The sequence below is a fragment of the Erythrolamprus reginae genome, chromosome 1 (genome assembly GCF_031021105.1).
Source record: "Erythrolamprus reginae isolate rEryReg1 chromosome 1, rEryReg1.hap1, whole genome shotgun sequence".
In the NCBI taxonomy this organism is placed as follows: Eukaryota; Metazoa; Chordata; class Lepidosauria; order Squamata; family Dipsadidae; genus Erythrolamprus; species Erythrolamprus reginae.
The window spans coordinates 86,813,550-86,837,518 of record NC_091950.1 but is presented as its reverse complement, the minus strand read 5'-3'; the positions used below and the strand labels follow the sequence as shown (position 1 = coordinate 86,837,518).

General features: G+C 37.9%; 1 protein-coding gene across 1 annotated transcript in view; it reads left to right on the top strand.

Annotated features, from left to right (window-relative positions):
* LOC139170429 (cytosolic phospholipase A2 zeta-like) overlaps positions 1-19,916 on the top strand; it is a 32,730-nt gene extending 12,814 nt beyond the window's left edge. Inside the window, 12 exon segments of the mRNA XM_070757661.1 lie at positions 124-161; positions 1,057-1,192; positions 1,375-1,511; positions 3,946-4,168; positions 5,611-5,725; positions 6,049-6,186; positions 8,344-8,451; positions 11,648-11,842; positions 13,225-13,391; positions 14,417-14,603; positions 16,544-16,739; positions 16,741-19,916. Coding sequence (XP_070613762.1) covers positions 124-161; positions 1,057-1,192; positions 1,375-1,511; positions 3,946-4,168; positions 5,611-5,725; positions 6,049-6,186; positions 8,344-8,451; positions 11,648-11,842; positions 13,225-13,391; positions 14,417-14,603; positions 16,544-16,739; positions 16,741-16,786 — 1,686 coding nt within the window. The 3' untranslated portion in view covers positions 16,787-19,916.
* The last annotated feature ends 4,053 nt before the right edge of the window (positions 19,917-23,969 follow it).

Below are 23,969 nucleotides of genomic sequence, written 5' to 3'. Positions count from 1 at the left end.
ATAATTGAGAAACACTACGGAAAAGGCAGGTGAACAAAGCTTTTGTAAAATTAATTACTGAATCAGTGTTTTTCTTCTTTTTTTCTTGTAACTTCTTTAAGAATCTTTTGTCTTTTCTTTTAGGGACTAAGTGTGGATTTAAAAGTGAAAGCTGAAGAAATGTGAGTGAATCCTTCCTTTCAGATGTGTGCTGGCTTGTACTTATAAACTTTCCTTGGACTTCATTTTCAAATTATTATTATTTTTGATTTACATCTCTAAATAAAAAAGTCACCAGGAGCCAAGCAACATTTACATTTAAATTATTATTATTATTATTATTAAAATATATGCATTTATATTTAACTGAACACTAAAGATTTTGCAACCAAATTTCCCACTGTCACTTCCTTGCTTGTCGGATAGATTTTCTGATAGATCAATAGATAGATATTTTCTCTTTTCATAGACAGATAGATATTTTCTCTCTCTTTTCCCTCTTTTTTCTCTCTCTCTCATTCTAATATTCTGTGCATATGCCTTTCATTTTGTTTTTCCCCACTTTTTGAATATGGCCATGATTTAGGTTTTTTTTAAACAAAACCTTTTTGTCTTCCGATAATCCACAGTCTATTTTCCATTTTTACTTACATCTATTTTTGCTGCTTAAAAAAATGTATTCAAAATGAAATCTTATTTTAATACTTTTGTTCATGATTCTGTGCCAAATATTTAAAGTTACAAAGATATACTGTAACACATTGCAAATGCATATGTGTATTGCTGTTAACTTGGAATATTTGTTACCAATGCATTTTTTAAACAAAAAATCTTTATGTGATTTCATTTGAACTGAATAGTGGATTGGAATACATAAAATCAGACTATTGTTTGATTTCATTTACTGTTGTCCATCAGCTGGGTTTAGGAATAGAGACCTTTATTTATAACTTTCCCATTTTCTGAAATGAGAAATAATTGAGATATTTTTCTCCAGTGGTACAGCATGGAGTATAAAACTTTTAAAGTAGACATTCTCATTTCCTTGCCCTTTTTTAACACTACTCTCTAAACTAGCACCAAGGATCTTGATGTACGTCTTGGTTTTGATCTTTGTAAAGAAGAGCAAGAATTTTTGAAAAAAAGAAAGAAAATTGCATCTAAGGGACTTAACAGCGTACTCAAATTAAACAAGGATCTCACTAGCAATGAGGTATGTCACTTAATCAGAATTGGTGAAATATGCATACTCATTTATTAGATATAGTTTAAGTGAGACACTGACTCTGAAAAATGCTACATTTTGTAAAAATTATTCAAATGTCTATCATAGAGGTGTCTTCACTGATTTCTACATAATAATTTGAGCTTTCTCCCCTCTCCTTTTTTCTTAAGGTGCCTATTGTAGCAGTCCTGGGATCTGGGGGAGGGGTAAGAGCACTGTCATCATTTTATGGAAGTTTGCATGGTCTTCAGCAGCTAAATCTTCTGGATTCTATTACGTATCTTTCTGGAATTTCTGGTTCTACATGGTATGTATCTATGGTAGGTATTTCTTATATTGAAACTATAATAACAATATATTGTTTTGATCAGCGGTAAAATCTACTTACCTTCCCTACCAGTTCGGAAACGCGCACCATTCTCATGTGTGCTCTTTCACCCTCTGTGCATGCGCAGAAGGCTTTGCGCGTGCACAGAGGGTTAAAAACAAGAAAATGGTGAGGTCTGGGTGGGCAGAGCCTTGTGCTACCAACACTACCAGTTGTCTGAACTACCGGCGGCAACTGCTACTAGTACGCCCGAACCGGGCCCAATCAGTAGCATTTCACACCAGTTTTGATCTTGGGAGCATTCATCCTACAGCTTAAACAAGTACATAACTAGCCCCAAACCTAGATTCTTACAATAACAATATTCCTTTTTTCATCTGACATTCATTCATTCATTGATTCATTCATTCATTCATTTATTTATTTATTTATTTATTCATTCATTCATCATTTATTCATTTATACACAAATACATAGGAAGAAAAATAGACATGTAGTAATATATATAAGGGTAAAGTGAACTTAGAGGAGAGGATATATGAAAGAAAGAAAATATATATGATAAGTGAGAGAAAGGAAAGACAATTGGACAGGAGACGAAAGGCAAACCAGTGCACTTATGTATGCCCCTTACTGACCTCTTAGGAACCTGGAGAGGTCAATCGTGGAGAGTCTAAGGGAGAAATGTTGGGGGTTAGGGGTTGACACAATTGAGTCTGGTAATGAGTTCCACGCTTCGATAACTCGATTGTTGAAATCATATTTCAATCATATTGTTTAGAAAGTCAGGATAGTCTTTTGAATTGCCCAGTATTGTGCCTTTATATGCACTCTCCTTGGGTGTGGAAAAGTTATTTTCTTTGTTTTTAAACATTACCTATTTGTAACCTTAAGAGATCTTTTGAAAAAAGCAGATTTTTCAAAATTTGGTTATCTTCCAATGATTCTCCTATATATATATATTTTATTTTGGAGGCCAATGGTATGACAGATATTATGGTGCCCATATATATCATGTCAGATAGCATGACTGGAACGACCCATAAATGTCATAAATCAGGGATGGGCAATTTCCCCAAAGGGCCACATAAAAATCTGTGACTGATTTAGAGGGCTGCTGCTCTGACTGACACACCCCTCCCCACCCCGGTGCTGCTGCCCTGCTATTGCAGCCACCTGATTACATATTTCTTATGAGAAGTTTTGGACTTGGGAAACAGGTTTTCAGTTACATTTAAATCATTTTCCTGCGCCGTTTCAAAGTGTACCCATCTAATGCTAAAAGCCTGAACCAATTTTTTTAAAAAAACCCCATAATCATACACCAGAGCTAACAAGGACATTATTGTAGTACAGTGATGGCAAACCTATGGCACGGGTGCCACAGGTGGTACACGGAGCCATATCTGCTGGTACTCAAGCCGTTGCCGTAGCTAAGCTCCAATGTGCATGTGATTTTTGGTTCTCACAGAGGCTCTCGGAGGGTGTTTTTGTCTTCCAGAGAGCCTCTGGGGAAATGTGGGAGGGCATTATTACCCTCCCCAGGCTCCAGGGAAGCCTTTGAAGCCTGGGGAGGGTGAAACACGAGCCTATGGGGCCCACCAGAAGTTGGGAAATAGGCCATTTCCGGCCTCCAGAGGGCCTCCGTGGGGTGGAGGAAGCTGTTTTCGCCCTCCCCAGGCATTGAATTATGGGTATGGGCACCCAAGGAAAAAAAGGTTCACCATAACTGTTTTAGTATACAGTGTTCCCTCGATTTTTGCGGGTTCGAACTTCGCGAATAGCCTATACCACGGTTTTTCAAAAAATATTAATTAAAAAATACTTCGCGGTTTTTTTCCTATACCACGGTTTTCCCCATCCGATGACGTCCTACATCATCGCCAAACTAATGATTTTTGCAAATAAATAACAAAAATAATAATTATTGTTAATAAATAATTATGTTTATAAATATCAGGATCACTAAGTGCCTTATTCAATGGTGAGTACCAGTAATAATGGTGAATAAATGGTTGTTAAGGGAATGGGAAATGGTAATTTAGGGGTTTAAAGTGTGAAGGGAAGGCTTGTGATGCTGTCCATAGCCAAAAATGGTGTATTTACTTCCGCATCTCTACTTCGCGGAAATTCGACTTTTGCGGGCAGTCTCGAAACGCATCCCCCACGGAATTCGAGGGAACACTGTATAGTAAAAATCGAGCCACAGATATTTTTCAGAAGCTCAGCAGTAAACAAAGCAAATTCAGGTATACCAACAAAAAGTTAAAATAGTTATCTGGATTAATTTTATTTTCTCTTAAGGATCTTAGGAATAGAAGGCATTTGTATCTCTCCAGGATTTCTATTTTTATCTATTAAATAGCCAAGCTCAATGTTGTTGTATTGAATTTGCCATCAAAATTTTTTGTAGGTGTTTATCAGTATTGTATCAAGACCAAGAATGGTCACAGAAGGATCTCAAGCATCCAATCAGCAATGCCCAGGATAAAATATCCAGCAGTAAAGTAGCAGCTTTTTCCAAAGAGCATATGAAGTACTATTTCCAGGAATTGAACGCTATGGAAAATGCTGGGCGGAAAGTATCTTTCACCGATCTATGGGGCCTTATTGTTGAGTACTTCCTGCAACAGAAGGTGAGTTATAAATTTGAAATCTTTATTATTTACCTTCTTAGAAGACTCAGTGTTTTAAATTCCTTCAAATTTCTTCCTGCTTGAACCATACTAATACTCTCTTCTCCTTGAAATCATAAAATAAACAGAGATTCTAGTAATTGAATCTCTGTTTGTTTTATCATCATGTTCTGTTTGTTTTATCATTATTTTAAAAACCACTAATCTCACTCCAATTTTGAATTGAATACTTAAATGATTGAAGGCAGGATATGGAACATGAATTATCGGGGTGGGGGGCAGCTTTTGCCTTGGAGTATGTTTCTTCTTTTGAGGCAAGGCTTTGTCTCTACATGCCCGAACAGTATAGAACAAGACAGAGGGAACAAGGCTTTCTTGTTGAGCACTGCCCGTGGAAAAGGTGCAGATGTTCATTAGACACATTTTACTGCTTTAGTTATAAATGCGGACAATATTGCAAAGCTACTGTAGTTCTTTGTGTATGATATGACTGTATGTATGTTTTTTTATATATATATTGGGGTTTCTTGTTTTTTAGACTTTTTAAATGTATTATTGTTATTTTAAATTCTAACTATTAGATTTGTCATTATATATGTTTTTTTCTCATTGCTGTAAGCCGCCCCGAGTCTACGGAGAGGGGCGGCATACAAATCTAATAAATAAATGAATGAATGAATGAATGAATGAACGAACGAACGAACGAACGAACGAACGAACCTATCTGTCTGTCTGTCTGTCTGTCTGTCTGTCTGTCTGTCTGTCTAACTAATCTATCTATCTATCTATCTATCTATCTATCTATCTATCTATCTATCTATCTATCTATCTATCTATCTATCTATCTATCTATCTATCTATCTACAGACACCTTTTCCATCTAAGGGAACATTCATAGAGAATTGTGGTTTTCTATCTAAATCCAAACAAGTGCTGCTCATTAGTTGAGAAGAATCATGTGCATAGGCATGATTATGAGCAATAAATCACTTTAATTGGACCTTCATTTGTGGACTTGATCTTTTATGCCTGGCAATAGCGATCTAATCAGTAAGAACATTTAAAAAAAAATTATTCGATTTTTTTTAAATGCAGCCCTTCTCCTTAGACTCAGGGCGGCTTACAACATGTTAGCATATTGCACTTTTCTAACAGAGCTAGCATATTGCCCCCACAATCCGGGTCCTCATATTACCCACCTCGGAAGGATGGAAGGCTGAGCCAACCTTGAGCTGGTGATGAGATTTGAACCAATGACCTGCAGTCAGCTTTTAGTGGCCTGCAGTATTGCACTCTACCTGCTGTGCCACCTTGGCTCTAGACATATTGGGTGTATCTTATTCTCTTATGGAGAATGTCGCTGTCTGATATGTGTGCTTAAGGTATGAGCTCTAACTTCACTGCAAAAATGATATATCCTGTGATTCATTTCTTTTGCTTAGGAAGATCAGTCAAAATTGTCTGATCAACAGGAAGCTGTGAAACATGGGCAGAATCCATACCCAATCTACGCTGCTGTAAATGTGAGGCCCAATGTTCGTGGTGATGACTTTGCAGGTATAATAAGGCAGGTGTATTTCTTTCTTATAAAATGTGGGGTAGATTTTATTTTCTAGGACAGGGCTGTCAAACTCGCGCCTCATGGGCCGGATGCGTCACACTCACGCCCTGTTTAGCAAAGGGGAAAAAGTTGCGATACATCACGTGATGCCAGCAGAATGACATGAGTTTGACACCCCTGTTCTAGAGAGTCTTTAGAATTAGCAGTTTTGTAGCAGTTGCACAATATTCCATAGTGGCCTGGCTGTATAATTTTTATTCTAATGGGAATACAATGACTTTGCTTAATGTTTTCAGCATGCTGGTGTTTTTCTTTTTAGAGTGGTGTGAGTTCACACCATATGAAGTTGGATTCCGCAAATATGGTGCTTTTATTCGGACAGAAGATTTTGATAGTGAGTTTTTCATGGGAAGGCTGATTAAGAAGCATCCTGAGCCCAGAATCTGCTATTTGCAGGGTATGTATTTCAGAGCTTACTGTACTTAATCCAAAAGCAAATATATCCATAAAGATTTCTTATAAAGCTTTACTCCTGGCTCAAAGTTATATTGAATAACTTTTACCAGGATTAGATAGTTCAAATTGAAAAAAATGATACAGATTTGTTTGCTATTAAACTTATTTTATTATGGGCATTATAACAAAGAATCCTCTGACAACATAGTCTTATCTGCATACCTGATAATATGTATATTATATTTATTTATTTATTTATTGGATTTGTATGCCGCCCCTCTTCGGAGACTCGGGGCGGCTAACAGCAACAATAAAACAGTGTACAATAGTAATCTGATACTAAATATGATTAAAAACCCATTAATATAAAAACCCAACATACATACATACATACCATGCATAGAATTGTAAAGGCCTAGGGGGAAAGAGGATCTCAATTCCCCCATGCCTGACGGCAGAGGTGGGTTTTAAGTAGCTTACGAAAAGCAAGGAGGGTGGGGGCAATTCTAATCTCTGGGGGGAGTTGATTCCAGAGGGCTGGGGCCGCCACAGAGAAGTCTCTTCCCCTGGGTCTCGCCAAGCGACATTGCTTAGTTGATGGGACCCGGAGAAGACCCACTCTGTGGGACCTAACTGGTCGCTGGGATTCGTGCAGCAGAAGGCAGTCCCTGAGATAATCTGGTCCGGTGCCATGAAGGGCTTTATAGGTCATAACCAACACTTTGAATTGTGACCGGAAACTGATCGGCAACCAATGTAGACTGCGGAGTGTTGGTATGTTGATCTCTTGTGGATGGGTGAATTCATAATTCTTTTTGAGAGTTTTCAGGAAGTGTTTCTTTTAGCTCTATAATTGAAAAATTAGTTTCTCTGACGCTTAGCCTTAGAAATATTTGTCAATATACCTAGCCTAACCTTGGCCAATTGACATTATGTATCCCTTTTTCATTTATCCCTAAATGATATTCTTCAGTACTGAACTAAGTTCATACACAGCATTAAGCCATGATGTCGTTTATTTTATTTCATCTTATTAACAAAACAACCATGGGTTAGTACAGTGTGTGGAAAATGAATGATATTAAAATCTGAAGATTGAACTCATTCCAACTGTAGCCTCTGAATACTTTTAGCACTTCGCCAGCTATTATAAATGATCCACCATCACCTTGTTAAATTTAAACAAACCAAAAATCATTTTTCACATTTTCACATTATTTTATAACAGCCCAATAGCCACATGTTTCTAATGGTCAAGATAATAAATAGATGCTGTGTTGGAGAATAAAAACTATTTGTTTGAAGTAGAAGTTTCATCTCAAGTGCTAGTAAAAGTTGCACAAAATATTTCTTATTTGATTTTAAAACTATCCTTTGTTAAACAAAATAAAATCCAATATGTGAAGTTAATGAGAGTTGTAATTCCAACATTTGGGGGAATAAAATTTAGGAAGGGCATTAAAATTATATAGCTGTCAAGTAAATCTCAGATTGAAACTAATTCTTCATTTATTTATTATTTATTTATTCAATTTTTATGCCGCCCTTCTCCTTAGACTCAGGGTGGCTTACAACATGTTAGCAATAGCACTTTTTAACACAGCCAGCATATTGCCTCCACAATCTGGGTCCTCATTTTACCCATCTCGGAAGGATGGAAGGCTGAGCCAACCTTGAGCCGGTGATGAGATTTGAACCGCTGACCTACAGATCTACAGTCAGCTTCAGTGACCTGCAGTACAGCACTCTACCTGCTCTGCCACCCTGGCTCTTTATATCACTTTTTAAAAGTTTGAATGTTTCACTTTTAATTACTGGCAGACTTTTTGCTTTTAATCGACATAATATGGCATATTGTATACAGAAATTGTTATCTGTATTTATTTTTTGAAGTGGTACATTAGGATACATAATCTTTTAAAGTAACCAAGCAGCTAGTTACATCCAGTGCCAGCCATTAAGAGTATATTTAAAGTCAATTACTGTAAACACATTGTGTTGTAATCATTTTGTTAATTTATCTCTGTTCCTTTGAAATAACCTTGCAAGAGTTAAGTCTTGAAACTACAGAAGGACACGCATAAATTAAATTGAAGTCTAGTTCACAGCACCACTTATACCATGACTAGGTTCAAACCTTGTTTTGTGTACTCTAAAGGAATGTGGGGAAGTGCCTTTGCTGCTAGTTTGGACGATGTCTGTCTGAAGGTAGTTGGCTCAGGATTCAGCTTTTTGGAAACATTGGGAGATGTAATCAAAGTAGTTGGTAAGTAAGATCAATTTGCATATTAATCAATACTGTAATGCTAGATTTTTTTTTTTAGTGTATGAACTTTTTCATAACTATGACTTTGCCATGGACATGGGCTGATGTGAATGATCCAGGCATATACCTATGAAATAGCTAGCCCTTCATTTCTATCAATTCAATAGAGTTGATAGAAATGAAAATTTAAATAGAGCTTGCTCCCACTTACGGGGTTCCAGTCTTATTTTTTGGAGAAGAACAGAACTATGCTCTAAATAATTGCTCCCATTTCTTTTTTAAACAATCATTTATTTTTTTAATCCCACCTTTATTATTTTTAGAAATAGTTCAACATAATAATAACAACTCAAGAACATACCTAATACTCCTTCCTTCTCCGATTTGCCTCGCAACAACAACCCTAAGAGGTGAATTGGACTGAGCAACAGTGATTGGCCCAAAGTTACCCAGCAGGCATTCATGCCTAAGGCAGGACTATTGAGGAACTCCCAATCTCCTGAATTCTTGCCCAATGTCTTAATCATTAGATGAAACTGTTAATTTTGTTTCTCTTTATTTAATATAATGGTTGAAAAACTGTTCCCCCTTATACCCTTTTACCTCTAATTACCTCTCCCCTCCATGCTACCCAATACAGAGCTGACTGTTGATATGTTTATTGCTTATTCTTCACTATACAGTAATACCTCGTCTTACGAACCTAATTGGTTCCAGGGGGAGGTTCGTAAGACGAAAAGTTCGTAAGACAAAACATTGTTTCCCATAGGAAACAATGTAAAATCAATTAATACGTGCAACGAAACCCCCCCCGCAAAAAACCGCCGCCACCCAGCTGTCACCTTTTGAAACAGCCCGGGGTGCTTCCCAGCGTCCTCCTGAACCCGAACTTTTGCTGAACTTCCAGGTTCGGCGTTCGGGAGGCCGCTGGAAAGCCCCGCCGCCCACTTGTCACCTTTTAAAACAGCCGGGGGGCTTCTCGGTGGCCTCCCGAACGCCGAACCCAGAAGTTCGGGTTTGGCGTTCGGGTTCAGGAGGACGCTGGGAAGCCCCCCGGCTGTTTTAAAAGGTGACAGCCGGGCGGTGGGGCTTCCCAGCGGCCTCCCGAACCCGAACTTTTGTCGAACTTCCGGGTTCGGCGTTCGGGAGGCCGCTGGGAAGCCCCGCTGCCTGGCTGTCACCTTTTAAAACAGCCGGGGGGCTTCTCGACGGCCTCCCGAACGCCGAACCTGGAAGTTCGGGTTTGGTGTTCGGGTTCAGGAGGACACTGGGAAGCCCCCCGGCTGTTTTAAAAGGTGACAGCCGGGCGGCAGGGCTTCCCAGCGTCCTCCTGAACCCGAACTTTTGCTGAACTTCCGGGTTCGGCATTCGGGAGGCCGCTGGGAAGCCCCGCCGCCTGGCTGTCACCTTTTAAAACAGCCGGAGGGCTTCTCGGCGGCCTCCCGAACGCCGAACCCGGAAGTTCGGGTTTGGTGTTCGGGTTCAGGAGGACGCTGGGAAGCCCCCCGGCTGTTTCAAAAAGCGACAGCCGGGCGGCGGGGCTTCTCGGCGGCGGCGGATTCGTAAGAAGAAAAACGTTCGTAAGAAGAGGCAAAAATTTTCTGAACCCCGGGTTCGTATCTTGGGTTGTTCGTAAGACGAGGGGTTCGTATCATGAGGTACCACTGTATTTGAGGATAACTTTTTTGTTGAATTTTGGGGTTATATGTCATGTTTTAGTCCCACTTTACCTCTCAGAGGACTATTACTCCTATTTTTTTAAATAATTGGCTAAGGTGTTTGTGTGTGTGTTGGGAAAAAGTTGAAAATTTAGTTCCGTTCTTAAACTGGTTGGAGAAATATGTCTCCTGCTTGAAAGGGGAGTTGGATTCAGAGGGAGGGGGTTTCCTCTTATCTTCCTACCTTTGTGTGTGTGTGTGTGTGTGTGTGCATCCCCCTCGCACGATTTTGCTTCCACGCTTGCTCAGAAGGATGATTTTCCTTCTGCAAATGCTCAGAGAGCAAAAAGTCCACCAAAAATTAGAATACGGCACGACGCACAGACTGGCAAGAACAGCACCATAGCTGTCGTGCGCAAATTGCACAATTGGTGGGCCACTACCAGACTACCTCACCGGAGTGCACCGGTAGGAACCCACCTCTGATTGGACTAGATAACAGTCCCTTCCAAATCTATAAACCCAGAAATTGCCAATTCCTGCTTATGTGGATAGCAATAAGAGAGCCGGGGTGGCGCAGCAGGTATAGTGCTATACTGCAGGCCACTGAAGCTGACTGTAGATCTGAAGATCAGCAGTTCAAACCTCATCACCGACTCAAGGTTGACTCAGCCTTCCATCCTTCCGAGGTGGGTAAAATGAGGACCCGGATTGTGGGGGCAATAGGCTGGCTCTGTTAAAAAGTGCTATTGCTAACATGTAAGCCGCCCTGAGTCTAAGGAGAAGGGCGGCATAAAAACCAAACCAAACCAACCAACCAACCAACCAACCAACCAAACAAACAAACATATAAATAAATAAATAAATAAATAAATAATAGCAATAACAATAGCACTTAGACTTATATATTGTTTCACAGTGCTTTACAGCCCTCTCTAAGTGGTTTACAGAATCAGCCTATTGTCCCCAACAATCTGGGTTCCTCATTTTACCAATCTTGGAAGGATAGAAGGCTGAGTCAACCTTGAGATGGTCAGGATCAAACTCAGAAATCACCAATTCCTGCTTATGTTGATGATGCAGCTAAATCCAGTTGTTGCAGTCCCTCATAAAAATCTTTATATTAGTTCAATATATATGTTGCTTTTCTATCAGCTTTCTCAGTACTATGAGGAATATATCATATTCAATAATAAGAATATACTATTTTGTAGTAACAGTAAATATATTTGTAAATTATAAATAAATACTTTTAGTAAGATATTCAAGAATATGGATTCTATATCCCAGAGTAGCCTTTAGCTTTAATTCTGTCTTAGAACCAGATCCATGATTAGTTGGTCTGCTAAATTTTCAAGTCCAGATGTGATCAGAAAATGATTTGCTCACCAAAATCATTATAAAGGATCAAACAATGAAACTAATGTTCATAATAATTGAAATACCTGATTACTCCAATGCTATTAATATCTCACAGGGTCGATGCAATAAGTAGATTTGCACTTTTTAACCATAGTTAGTATTGTCCATCATTGCAGATGACAGTCGACGATTCCATTTCCGCGATCCTATGAGGTTGAAGACACGTCTAGTTATACCAGGTGGACCCTTACTACAGATTTTCCAGGACTTCTTCAAGTCTCGTGTAACTGCTGGTGAAACATTTAATTTCATGCAAGGTTTATACCTTCATAGAGATTATATCAGTCTCAAAAAGTTTGTCATCTCAAAAGGTAATATGGATTAGTTAACCTTCGTAGGTTTGTGGGGTAAAAATTAAGTTTTGGGATATGTGTATGAATGGAAGGAAGACAGCAATATGAATAACACAAGGATTTCAATTTAAATATGAAAATATGAAATATTAGGGGATGCAGTGCTCAGTGGCTAAGACGCTGAGCTCGTCGATCAGAAAGGTCGGCAGTTTGGCGGCATGAATCCCTAGCGCCACGTAACAGGGTGAGCTCCTGTTACTTGCCCCAGCTTTTGCCAACCTAGCTGTTCAAAAGCATATAAAAATGCAAGTAGAAAAATTGGGACCACCTTGGTGGGAAGATAACAGCATTTTGTGTGCTTTCCGCATTTAGTTATGCCAGCCTCATGACCATGGAATCGTCATTAGACGGTGCTGGCTCTTCGGCTTAGAAACAGAGATGAACACCACCCCCTAGAGTCGGGAACAACTAGCACATATGTACGAAGGGAACCTTTACCTTTACCTTACATGCATATTAGGCAAATCATCTTATTAATTGTTGTGGTTGGCTCTAGGCCAGCTCCTGCAACGGGGAATTTGGATGTTGGTTTAGGAGTATCCTCAGGTTCCCAGAGACTTGTCTTACTGCCATCAGCTTCTGACAGTGAGGATTCATTGCCTAGGTCAAACGCTGGGGGAGAAGAAGAATCAGATAGACAGATGGATGTAGCCAGTCCATTACTTAATGACCCCATTAGTGTGTCATTGGAGGAGGATCGGTGGATAGATGCCAGAATGCGCAGGCTCATGGCTAGAAGGGACCAACTGAGCAGGTATCGTTGGAGATAAGGGAGAACACCTGTGGCTGAAGCAACTAGGCTAATGGGGTTGCTGATAAATTACCAGTGTTGCAGAGAGCGCATGTGGGAGTTATCCATTTGGAGAAGGATACGTCGTGTTTGCATTGTTCCTGGACTTTCACAGACTTTTTGGTATATTTCACAGCTAAGTAAATCTTGTGGAGTCACTTGAAGAGGTTTGGCTGTGACACTCTCACAGCTGCTCTTATCTGCTCTGTTTGTTTTTGTTTCTCACAGCTTTCAAGGACTGTTATTTGTGTGTGAGCTAATTTGCTCAGTTTAAAGTTCGTGTGCACAGCTTTATTTTGGATAAACTGCTTTTCTGTTTGCTTTACAACAGTGTGTGTGTTTGAATTTACATTCCTGATTTAATTGGGGCTCATAACGTGAAGCCCGGCATAACATTAATGAGATAATTAAATCTAAAATTTAGCCAATTATGCCATCCAATATAAATAACTTTCATTCAGTTCTAAAATATTTTAGATTACATAGAAGGTTGTAGTTTTTGTGTGTAATTTCATTAGTAACACTGAAGTATATTGCTTTTCTTCCCCAGAAACACACTTAGATGCTTTTCCTAACATGTTGACTCCGATGGAAGAGAATCTTTACTTAGTAGATGGTGGTTTTTCTATCAATTCTCCCTTTCCATTGCTAATTCAACCAGAAAGAGATGTTGATGTGATTTTATCATTTAATTATTCTTGGGAAGAACCCTTTGAGGTAAGACACATAAGTACAAAGGGATTTTTTCTTTGCTCTGGTCTCTCTGTGAAATTTCCTTCCATACCAAGGTGTTTCATCTCAAGGGCCATCTTCCTTCGTGGCAACTATTTATGTGTATCCCAAGGTCATGTGGCCATCTTTTACAACCTTCTGACAAGCAAAGTCAATGGGGAAGCCAAATTCACATACAGTAACAATCAAGTTACTAACTTATCAACTGCAGTGATTAACTAAGGACTGTGGCAAGGAAGGTCATAAAATGAGCAACATTCACAACAAAAGTGTCACTTAACAACAGACATTTTGGCTCAATTATGGCCATAAGTTGAGAAATGTATGTATGTATGTATGTATGTATGTATGTATGTATGTATGTATGTATGTATGCAGATCTTGGCATATTAAGACTTCTACAGATGAGAATACGCTTTATAGAACATATTGGGGTGGCATGCAAAGGAGATGAACTCACTTAAGAATATTTTATATCAGTATCTTAGATTTGTTTAATATAATCCTTTGCACGAGTTATATTCTCATTTTTACTACTCAATTTTAGCATATTATACTGCATTTTAACTTATTATTTATTCAAATTCCCTCTATTTTAGCCAATTTTATTGTATTTTAACCAGTCACAGTTTTATGACGACCGATGTGGTCCTTTTCCTCGCTTTGATATGGTCGATTGACTAATCAAATAAAGTTGATATTGCTTGACTTCTACAGAGTAACCCAAATTTTGAATAGGGTAGAAATCCATATATTAAATAGCTTCCACCTTAGATTAAATTCAGTGGTAGATTTTCTGTTAAGATGCAGAGGTGTTCTAGAATCTAGACAGTCTAGTTCCACAATTCCTTCCTGCCCAGTAAGATGCATAAAGTATTTTTGTAGCAATAGACATGTATGTAACTGGTTCAGTAGACATTTTAATAATATATGGTTTAATGAAACTTTATTAAGAACATTGCAGATTTTAAAAAGACTTTAATAATTATTTAAAAACCGCATGACTACAGGTCTTGAAGTTAACTGAAAAATACTGTAGAGAACGAGACATCCCTTTTCCACAAATCATTTTTAATAAAGAAGATGAAGAAAGTCCTAAGGAATGTTATCTGTTTATGGATGCTGAGAACCCAAAGGCTCCCGTAGTCCTTCACTTTCCTCTGGTTAATGATACATTCCGTAAATACAAAATGCCAGGTATGAATTTTTAAAGTTTTTTAATGTATCTTTCCTCTTTGATATGACTCAAGGGCTAATAAATAAAATTAATGTAATATAATGTATCTTGCTATCAATTATAGCAGAACGTTAATGTGGTTGAATATTTTGAACTTAGACATTGATTTTGTCATAAATTTGTTGTACAAAACATCAAAAGCTCTCTATTTGGATGAAGAAATAAACTGGATATCATCACAGCATTCTTTCATAAAGTTGCAAATTTGCAAATCAAATCCAAGTAGAAGATTATTCTTATGTAATAAGACTTTAATTTTACACACAGAGACACACGTTATTAAATAAATCTTATATGAATAAGGCTCTCATAACAATACCCTATATGTCAGAAGTGGTTTCCATCGGTTCTATAGAACTGGTAGCAAACTGCTGGTGATGTTACGGAGCACTGCCAGTCTGTGAAAGCTGCCATCTTTTTTTAAAAAAATTTTTTTGGCTAATTTCCCCCCCTTCTGCTCATGCACAGAAGTCAAGTTTCTGGCACTCTACATGCGCTGACATCTTGTTTTTGTCTGTGAATTTTCTGTACTGCATATACATTCATGCGCAGAGCGCTGGCACACCCATGTGGCACACCCACATGGTGTGGGAAGAAGCGAACTGGCAGTGAGTTAAGTTAGAACCTACCCCTGCTATGTGCTGATTAGGGATTTAATATTTCAGCTGTTAATTAATGAGATGATACTGGATATCATATAGTCATGCTAGCCACATAACCATCAAAGGGTCTTTGGATAACGCTGGTTCCCTCAGCTAAGAATCAGAGATGAGCACTGCTTGGACACCACAGGACAGGGAAACATTTACCTTTTAAAGTTAATTAATGAGATGTTGCAAAACAACATCTTCCAATCTTTGATGTTCAATTGCTAGTAGAGTATAGCCCCCATGATTCCCTCTTCACTATGTTGATTGGAAATAAAAATTGTAGTTCAATATTTTAGGAATTGAGGTGATAAATGGCTGCTGTAAACGCATCTGTATTTGCACATTATAAAGAATTTATCCCACATACCTTTTAACATTATGAACAAAATGGAAAGCCTGGATTTTCCAAAAGGCCTGGGGCCATTGACCTTGGGGGTTGGGTTACTAGTGAAGTCAGCCCATGAAACATATGGATGGCTGTAATTATTTTAATTTGAAATGTTTTTATATTTATCTATGTTTATTTTTGTTGTGAGCTGCCCTGAGTCCCTAGGGAGTTGGGTGGCATAGAAATATAATATAATATAATATAATATAATATAATATAATATAATACTGTATAATATAATGTAATGTAATGTAATGTAATGTAATGTAATGTAATATAATATAATATAATATAATATAATATAATATAATAATATAATATAATATAATATAATATAATATAATATAATAATATATTATTATTATTATTATTGTTGTTATTATTATTATTATTATTTATTAGATTTGTATGCCACCCCTCTCCATAGATTATATTATATTATAATATAATAATATAATATAATATAATATAATATAATATAATATAATATAATATAATATAATATAATATAATATAATATAATATAATATAATATAATATAATATAATATAATATAATATAATATAATATAATATAATATAATATAATATAATATAATAAATCTAAAGCAGAACCACATATGGGGCATAGGGGAATTGCTTCCTTACAAAGAATGATGGTAAGAGATTTTTCACTGGGGTGTTTTATAAAGGAAATGTACTTGTACTATGCTTTAATCAGACACATCATTGTCTTGTTCTACTTGGATTAAACCTGGTTGTGCATTGAATGATAGATCTAAGCATTGATAATATCCCCCTCTCAGAGCAAAGCTAACATTTAATGCTCACAACATATATATTCTTCCCTCCATTATTTGCAGGAATAGAACGTGAATCAGAAGAGGAAAAGACCTTTGCTGATTTTCAAATTGAAGGAAAAGACTCACCATACAGGACATTCAATTTTACCTACACATCTCATGAATTTGACAGACTAGTGCAATTGAATTGCTATAATGTCCTTAACAACACGGATGCTATTTTGGAAGCTTTACGACTGGGTTTAAGCAAACGAAAACAAAAAGCAGGATTTAAGTGCTTCTTTGAAAACCTACTGTGAATGAATTTTACTTCCTTATGGAAGATTTAAGAAGGCCTAACAAACTTTAAAAATATCATTTTATGGAGATTGCAGGTTTATTTATTCCATTAGAATAAAGAGTGCTTTTATTTATTGAGGAAAAATCAGAGACATATTATGTCAGCTGCAGCTACCGTATTTTTCAGAGTATAAGACGCACCCTTTTCCTCCCTAAAAGGTGCTGAAAATTTGGGTGTGTCTTATACTCTGAGTGTAGCTTTTTTTTAACCTTTTTTTTCAGCTCTAACTAGGTGCTAACGATCTTCCTAGCTCTTGCCTTGCAGGCTTTTCCATTGTTATTCTCTACGAATAATGTTTTTCCAGCTCTAAGTCTTTGCAGGCTTTTTTTCATTGCTCTACTTGCTCAGAATAAGTTTCTTTCTAGCCCTAATGAGGTGCTAATGATGTTCCCAGCTCTTACTGGCTTGCAGGCTCTTTCATTGTTACTCTCTCTAAATAAGTTTTTTTAAAAATCTCTAACCAGGGGATAAAATAATATGTTGAAGCTGACCAGTTTAAGGATGCTAGCCAGATAATTACCTGGTAGGAGATTCTCTCCCCTCCCCCCCAATTTTCCTCTACAAAACTTAGGTGCGTCGTATACTCTGGTGGGTCTTATACTCTGAAAAATATGGTAATTATGGGTAGATATACATTGAGTTTGTCAGCCATAGTTTATTTAAAAGTCTCTTAGAAGTTCATTTAATGAATTGGGAGTTAATCTCTAATGAAAAGGTTTCTGGTTTTCTAAGCTTCCCATGATCAAAATGTGAATTAAACTAAGTGCTGAATGAAATTCATTTTTGATTTTATAAATGAAAAGAGCTCTTCCAAAAGTTACCCTTCCCCCCTACCAACATGGCAGAGGCAGTCTTCTGGCTGAATTCTGCAACTTATGTTTTTTAATTAAGTAAAGAGTAGAAATTTATTTTGTTTCTATTTATCTCAGAAGTTATATTTTGGTATATAGCTATATTTATTTTTTAAAAAACATCCTAGCTTTCAGTGCCCACTCTTACATAGGTAGATATCTCCTGAGACAAAAATGTGACATGGGGAAGGAGGTGGGGAAAGAAGAAGAAAATTTGCAGTCTATCTTTGGACAAATCAATTAAGGAAAGCCTTCAAACAGTTATAAATTGATTTTGTTCTAGAACAAGGATTTTGTGCCATTAAAGATAAAGAGAAAATGGACTGGCAAGACCCTGTTTGAAAAACAAAAAGGCAATGCTGATGATTGCATGTACAGTGATACCTTGTCTTATGAACTTAATTGGTTCCAGGAAGAGGTTCGTAAGGCGAAAAGTTCATAAGATGAAACAATGTTTCCCATAGGAAACAATGTGAAATGGATTAATGCATGCAAGGAAAAAAAATTAGCAAAAACAGCGCTCCGCTGGGCACTGCTGCCCAACTGTCACCTTTTGAAACAGCCGGGTGCTTCTCGGCGTTCTCATGAACGCCAAACCCGGAAGTTCAACAAAAGTTCGGGTTTGGCGTTTGGGTTCAGGAGGCCGCCAAGAAGCGCCGCCGTCCAGCTGTCACCTTGCCAGAAGAGCTGCGGAGCTGTCAGCCGGTCAGTAGGCTCAAACGGAGGTGGGGAATCCCAATAGGGAATTCCATGGGCGGAGCTTTGACATCACGAAGACATCCTTCCTGGAGTCCACGTTTCGGCCGGCCAGGAAGGATGTCTCTGTGACGTCAAAGCTCCACCCATGGAATTCCCTATTGGGATTCCCCACCTCTGTTTGAGCCTCCCGACCAGCCAACAGCTCCGCGGCTTTTCTGCAAAAGTGACAGCTGGGCGGCGGTGCTTCTTGGTGGCCTTACGAACCCAAACGCCGAACCGGAACTTTTGCTGAACTTCCAGGTTCGGCGTTCGTGGTGGCAGGTTCGTAAGGTGAAAAAAGTTTGTAAGAAGAGGCACAAAAATCCCGAACCCCAGGTTCGTATCTCGAAAAGTTCGTAAGAGGAGGGGTTCGTATCATGAGGTACTACTGTATTTCTATTATTTTTCCTGTGTGGGAAAAGTAATTCTTTAGTGGGAAGAAGAAAAATAATGTTATTTGAATTAGATGTTTTACTCTTTGCTATATATTTTGTTTAAGGCAGTTTTAATGGTTAGCAAATCCTGTGTAACTATGAATAGTCAAATTATGGTTGTGATTTGTGGCAGTGCTATTTATGTCAGATTAAGGAGTACAATTAGTATTCTTTGAAGAAGGAAGTCTTTGAAAAAACATTCATCCTACCAAGTGTAATTTTACAGGTGGTTATTTTAACCAATTTTTGATTCTTAAGCCACTGGGAAAGAAATCTTGACACTTTTCTTGAAATTACAGGAAATTGACAATTTTGCTTTTCATTAGAAGCCATATTTCGTGTTTTCCACAAAGAACTTGTTCATTTTGTTACTAAAATGGTATTTTTTTCTACAGAATAAAATTATTTTTTTATATGCCAAATTGTAATTGTGGACATTTGGTGAACTTGAATTTTGATTTAGTAGATTTATGTCAGTGTTGTATAGTCTGAAACCTTAGTTACTGTTCAGGTATGCTGGTCTGCGACCCAGTGAGATTTGGGCACCTGAGGCTGTGAGCAAATACCTTTTTTAGTCTATTAATGCTTGGTGAATCTTAAATTGGAACAAGTTAATGCAAACAATATATATATCACTTTAATTATTAAAACTGGGGGAGGGACACTTTTTACACTGCCATGCTAAACATTTTTCTCTCCATTCACAGGTTGGTAGAAAACTATAGCAACATGAATTCATTGCTTGTGTTATCAGTTCTATCATGTCTGTGTATTGTTTTTATCTGATACAGTCCTGGATCCTGCCTGCTCTCTAAGTATGTTCCATGCCTCAGGGACTTGTAACTCAAGAACCAGTTTCCTTTCTGTCAGGAAGAACATGGCTTGTATTGAATCTCACTGCTTAGTGACCTGTCAGAGAATTTAATAGGTGTGGCAACTGCTAACAACAACAAGAACAGCAAAATAATATGTTCTCAGATGCCATCATATGTTTTACTTGCTCCAACCCACTGTTTTGTCTTCTTGATGTGAATTAATTCATTTTTATACATTTAAATATTCATATTGTCTTTCAGTGTTCATGCAGTTTTATTTATACAGTTCTTTGTAATTTACCCTATTCAACAAAGGAGACAAATTGATTTACAGTCAAACAAATACTTTATCAGATTCCCAACCCTTCTCACTTCTTGCAGAGTAGGGATACTCAGAAGAACTGTCTTCAATTATTATTATCATTATTTATTGGATTTGTATGCCACCCCTCTCCGCAGACTCAGGGCGGCAATGTTTGGATGGATTAAGTAAAACGTTGAGTGGAAAAGGTATTCCCATAGAAACCCTAGTGCCCACCCATGCAGAGCTTTAAAAGTGATTAGACTGATTTATGAAAATGCTTCTGTTGTAAAATTAAAAAATTGCTTCATAACATTTGCTGAATTTCAATTCTAAGCAAGTCAACATGAATCATGATTTTGGACACAATCTGTAAATTAGTTCTTTTGGGGTATCTTGGTTCAAAATGTTTTGCTCTTAAAGGTACATCGTTTTGCCCAATGAAAGATTACAAGGATCAGAGTATTAATAGTTTATCAGCATCTTGAATCAGACTTCAAATCAGAACCTGCCAATGCAGAATCTTCAGTATGTAACACTACTGAATCTGTTAGTTCTAGTTAACAGACAACCTTGCATTTTGGGCCTATTTAAGTTCCAAGTCACCTTCAAGGGGAATGCCCACGTAAAGTACATTATTCTCAGTTTTGCAAAGTACCGTAGTCCAGACAAGAAGTGAGCCCAGATGAACTAATTCTACTTTATTGTAACATTATATTAATAAAATCTTTCAAGTCTGAAAGTACATTTCTCCCCTATCACCTTTTTACCCAAGATACTAGGGACCTTTCTGAAACATTTGTCAAACTCAGATTCATGCTACGGGTTGATCTGCCTCTTATCTGAGGTTCCTGTGGTTCTGGCTCTTTAGTCTGTCTCCCAAGATCACCCCTATTACGTATGGCTGTATGTAGTGTGGTTTTGCATATTCACCACTGATTGGTTAGTCTAGCGGCGGAGAAATAAAGTGGTCAGTGGCCAGCCGACTTCATGGAAGCCCTTAAAAGCATAGAAACATAGAAGACCGACGGCAGAAAAAGACCTCATGATCCATCTAGTCTGCCCTTATAGTATTTTTTGTATTTTATCTTAGGATGGATATATGTTTATCCCAGACATGTTTAAATTCAGTTACTGTGGATTTACCAACCACGTCTGCTGGAAGTTTGTTCCAAGGATATACTACTCTTTCAGTAAAATAATATTTTCTCATGTTGCTTTGGATCTTTCCCCCAACTAACTTCAGATTGTGTCCCCTTGTTCTTGTGTTCACTTTCCTATTAAAAATACTTCCCTCCTGAACCTTATTTAACCCTTTGACATATTTATTTATTTTATTTTTTTATTTTTTTATTTTGTCCAATACAAATTGAAAGTTAAGGAGAATAAAAACGTGTAGTAGTAAATATCGGAAGGGATAGAAGAAGAGATATGAGAATAGAATACATCAATGAAGAGTAGAGGAAGGATATATGGATGGGAGAAAAGATATAGGAGAGACAATTTAAATGTTTTGATCATGTCCCCCCTTTTCCTTCTGTCCTCCAGACTGTACAGATTGAGTTCATGAAGTCTTTCCTGATACGTTTTATGCTTAAGACCTTCCACCATTCTTGTAGCCCGTCTTTGGAGAAATAAAGGTGCTGAACTGCTCCTGTGTTTCATCTTTACTGTGCAATCAAACAACCTCCACATATTACAATTACAGTGGTATATACAGGAGGTGACCAGAACAGGAGTTCCTCTGTCCAGTTGAACTCAGCCCCAAAAGCCTACAGTTATTGCACCAACTGGAGCTGGCTGCTTTTTATTTGTAAGGGCTTAAGTCAAAGTGGGATCCCACCCAGAGACAGTTGGAACCGGGATTAGTTCAGACTGATTACTGGCAAAGAATAGATTGATCATTCATTCATTCATTCATTCATTCATTCATTCATTCATTCATTCATTTTATTCACTCACTCATTCCATTCATCATTAATTAATTAATTAATTAATGCTTATATGCCGTCCCACTCCCAGCTAAATAGACATAAAATACAATATAAAACCCCATTAAAAAAACAGTACAGAACAATTTAAAACCTGCGATGAACAAGTAAAAAACCCATGAATGTCTTTCCTGGTTGGATCTTGATGGCCTGCCGTCTGATAAATGACTCCAGGCCTGCTGAAAAAGCCAGTTCTTTACGGCTTTTCAGAAGGCCAGTAGAGTGGGTGCAGTCCAGATTTTGGGAGGTAGCTGGTTCCAAAGAAATGGAGCAGCCACAGAGAAGGCCCTCCTCTGCAGGCCCGCCAGCCGACATTGTTTATCTGACGGGACCCAGAGAAGACCATCCTGTAGGCCTTTATCAATTGCTGGAAGCTATGCGGTAGAAGGCGGTCTCCAAGATCGCCTGGTCTTGTGCCATGTAGAGATTTAAAGGTAATAACCAACACCTTGAATTACATTCAGAGAACAATCGGAAGCCAGTACAGCCTGTGGAGGATTGGTAAAGTGTGGGTGTACATGGGTTCACCCACAACAGCTCGTGTGGCTGCATTCTGAATCAGCTGCAATCTCTGAACGCTCTTCAAGGGTAGCCCCATGTAGAGCGCATTTCAATAATCCAAGCGTGAGGTGATAAGGGCATGAGTGACCATGAGAAGAGCTTCCTGATCCAGATATGATTGCATAATGCCTCTCCCCCTGTATTACAAAGTGGGAAAGCAGTGGTAGGGTTTGGGGCTTTAATTCAGATCTTGTCACTGGTTTTTATAAACTGAAGTGGAGCACTGGGTGGATTACTGTACAAGATGTACAGTATCTTGTATTTAATGGTAATTAATGTGAGTTTGTTTCAACCAATCCAGTTTATTACAGTTCAAGGAACTGGGCCAGGAGTTTCACAGTTTCCTCAATCCAGCCCTGTGGTGAAAATATATACCTGGCTATTATATGCATAAGAATTTCTAACTGGAGTAACAAGATCAGGTAGTTGTGTCTCACATTCTAACTCTTGCAGGTAATCTGTCTGTCAGGAGACGGTCAGCTTAAGTCAGTCAGTCAGTCAGTCAGCCAGTCAGTCAGTCAGTCAGTCAAGCAAGCAATCCAGTAGGATACTATAGTGGACAGTATCCAGTAGGATACTATAGTGGACAGCACTGAAAGCCACAGAGGTCTAAGGGGATTTTAAGGGGCTTTTGAGGCATTTAATTAGGCACCTTAAACTATTTAATAGCAAACAATTTATTCTAAAATCACAAAGAAAAACATATTAAACTCTAGACTCAAAAGGCACTGCAATCATGAGATAGCAATTGAGAGTGACAGTTACGGTGACACTGGGAGCCACATAAGTTCCGGTGGAAAGTAGTTTTATAGAGACCGCCAATAATGCTGCACTTGCCTTCCAGGAATAGAAAAAATGTTAAACAATTACTCATGGTGCAATTTCAATCTAAATCTAAATCTGATATGTCGATTGTATTTAGCTGTAAGTTAATTGGAATGGATGCTTAAATTTGAGACACGAAAGCTAATTTGGCGCAGGAATAATGTCCACAGAATCCTCATTCATTCATTCATTCATTCATTCATTCATTCATTCATTCATTCATTCAGAGTACGGTATGATTGTCTAGTGTCAATTGTTTTTTTAAATGATAGTGGGTTTTTAACTTTAGTTTTAACCATTAGATTTGTACTGTATTGCTATTGTTGTTGTGAGCTGCCCAGAGTCCTCGAAGAGGGGTGGCATACAAATCTAATAAATTATTAATTAATTTTTCATTCAATTTCTATTGCCATTCAACTCAATAAATGATCCTGGGTAGCAATAGCACTTAGACTTATATACTGCTTTACAGTGATTTACAGCCAGTGAAGGGCTACCAAAATTTTTACTACCACACTGTGGGCGTGGCTTATGCAGGAAGCCCTGCATTTTCTTTCAACATCTTTCAATGCAAATTGGGTGCTTTGGGGTGGAGCTCCATTTTCGCTACCGCACTGCACCCTCCCCATC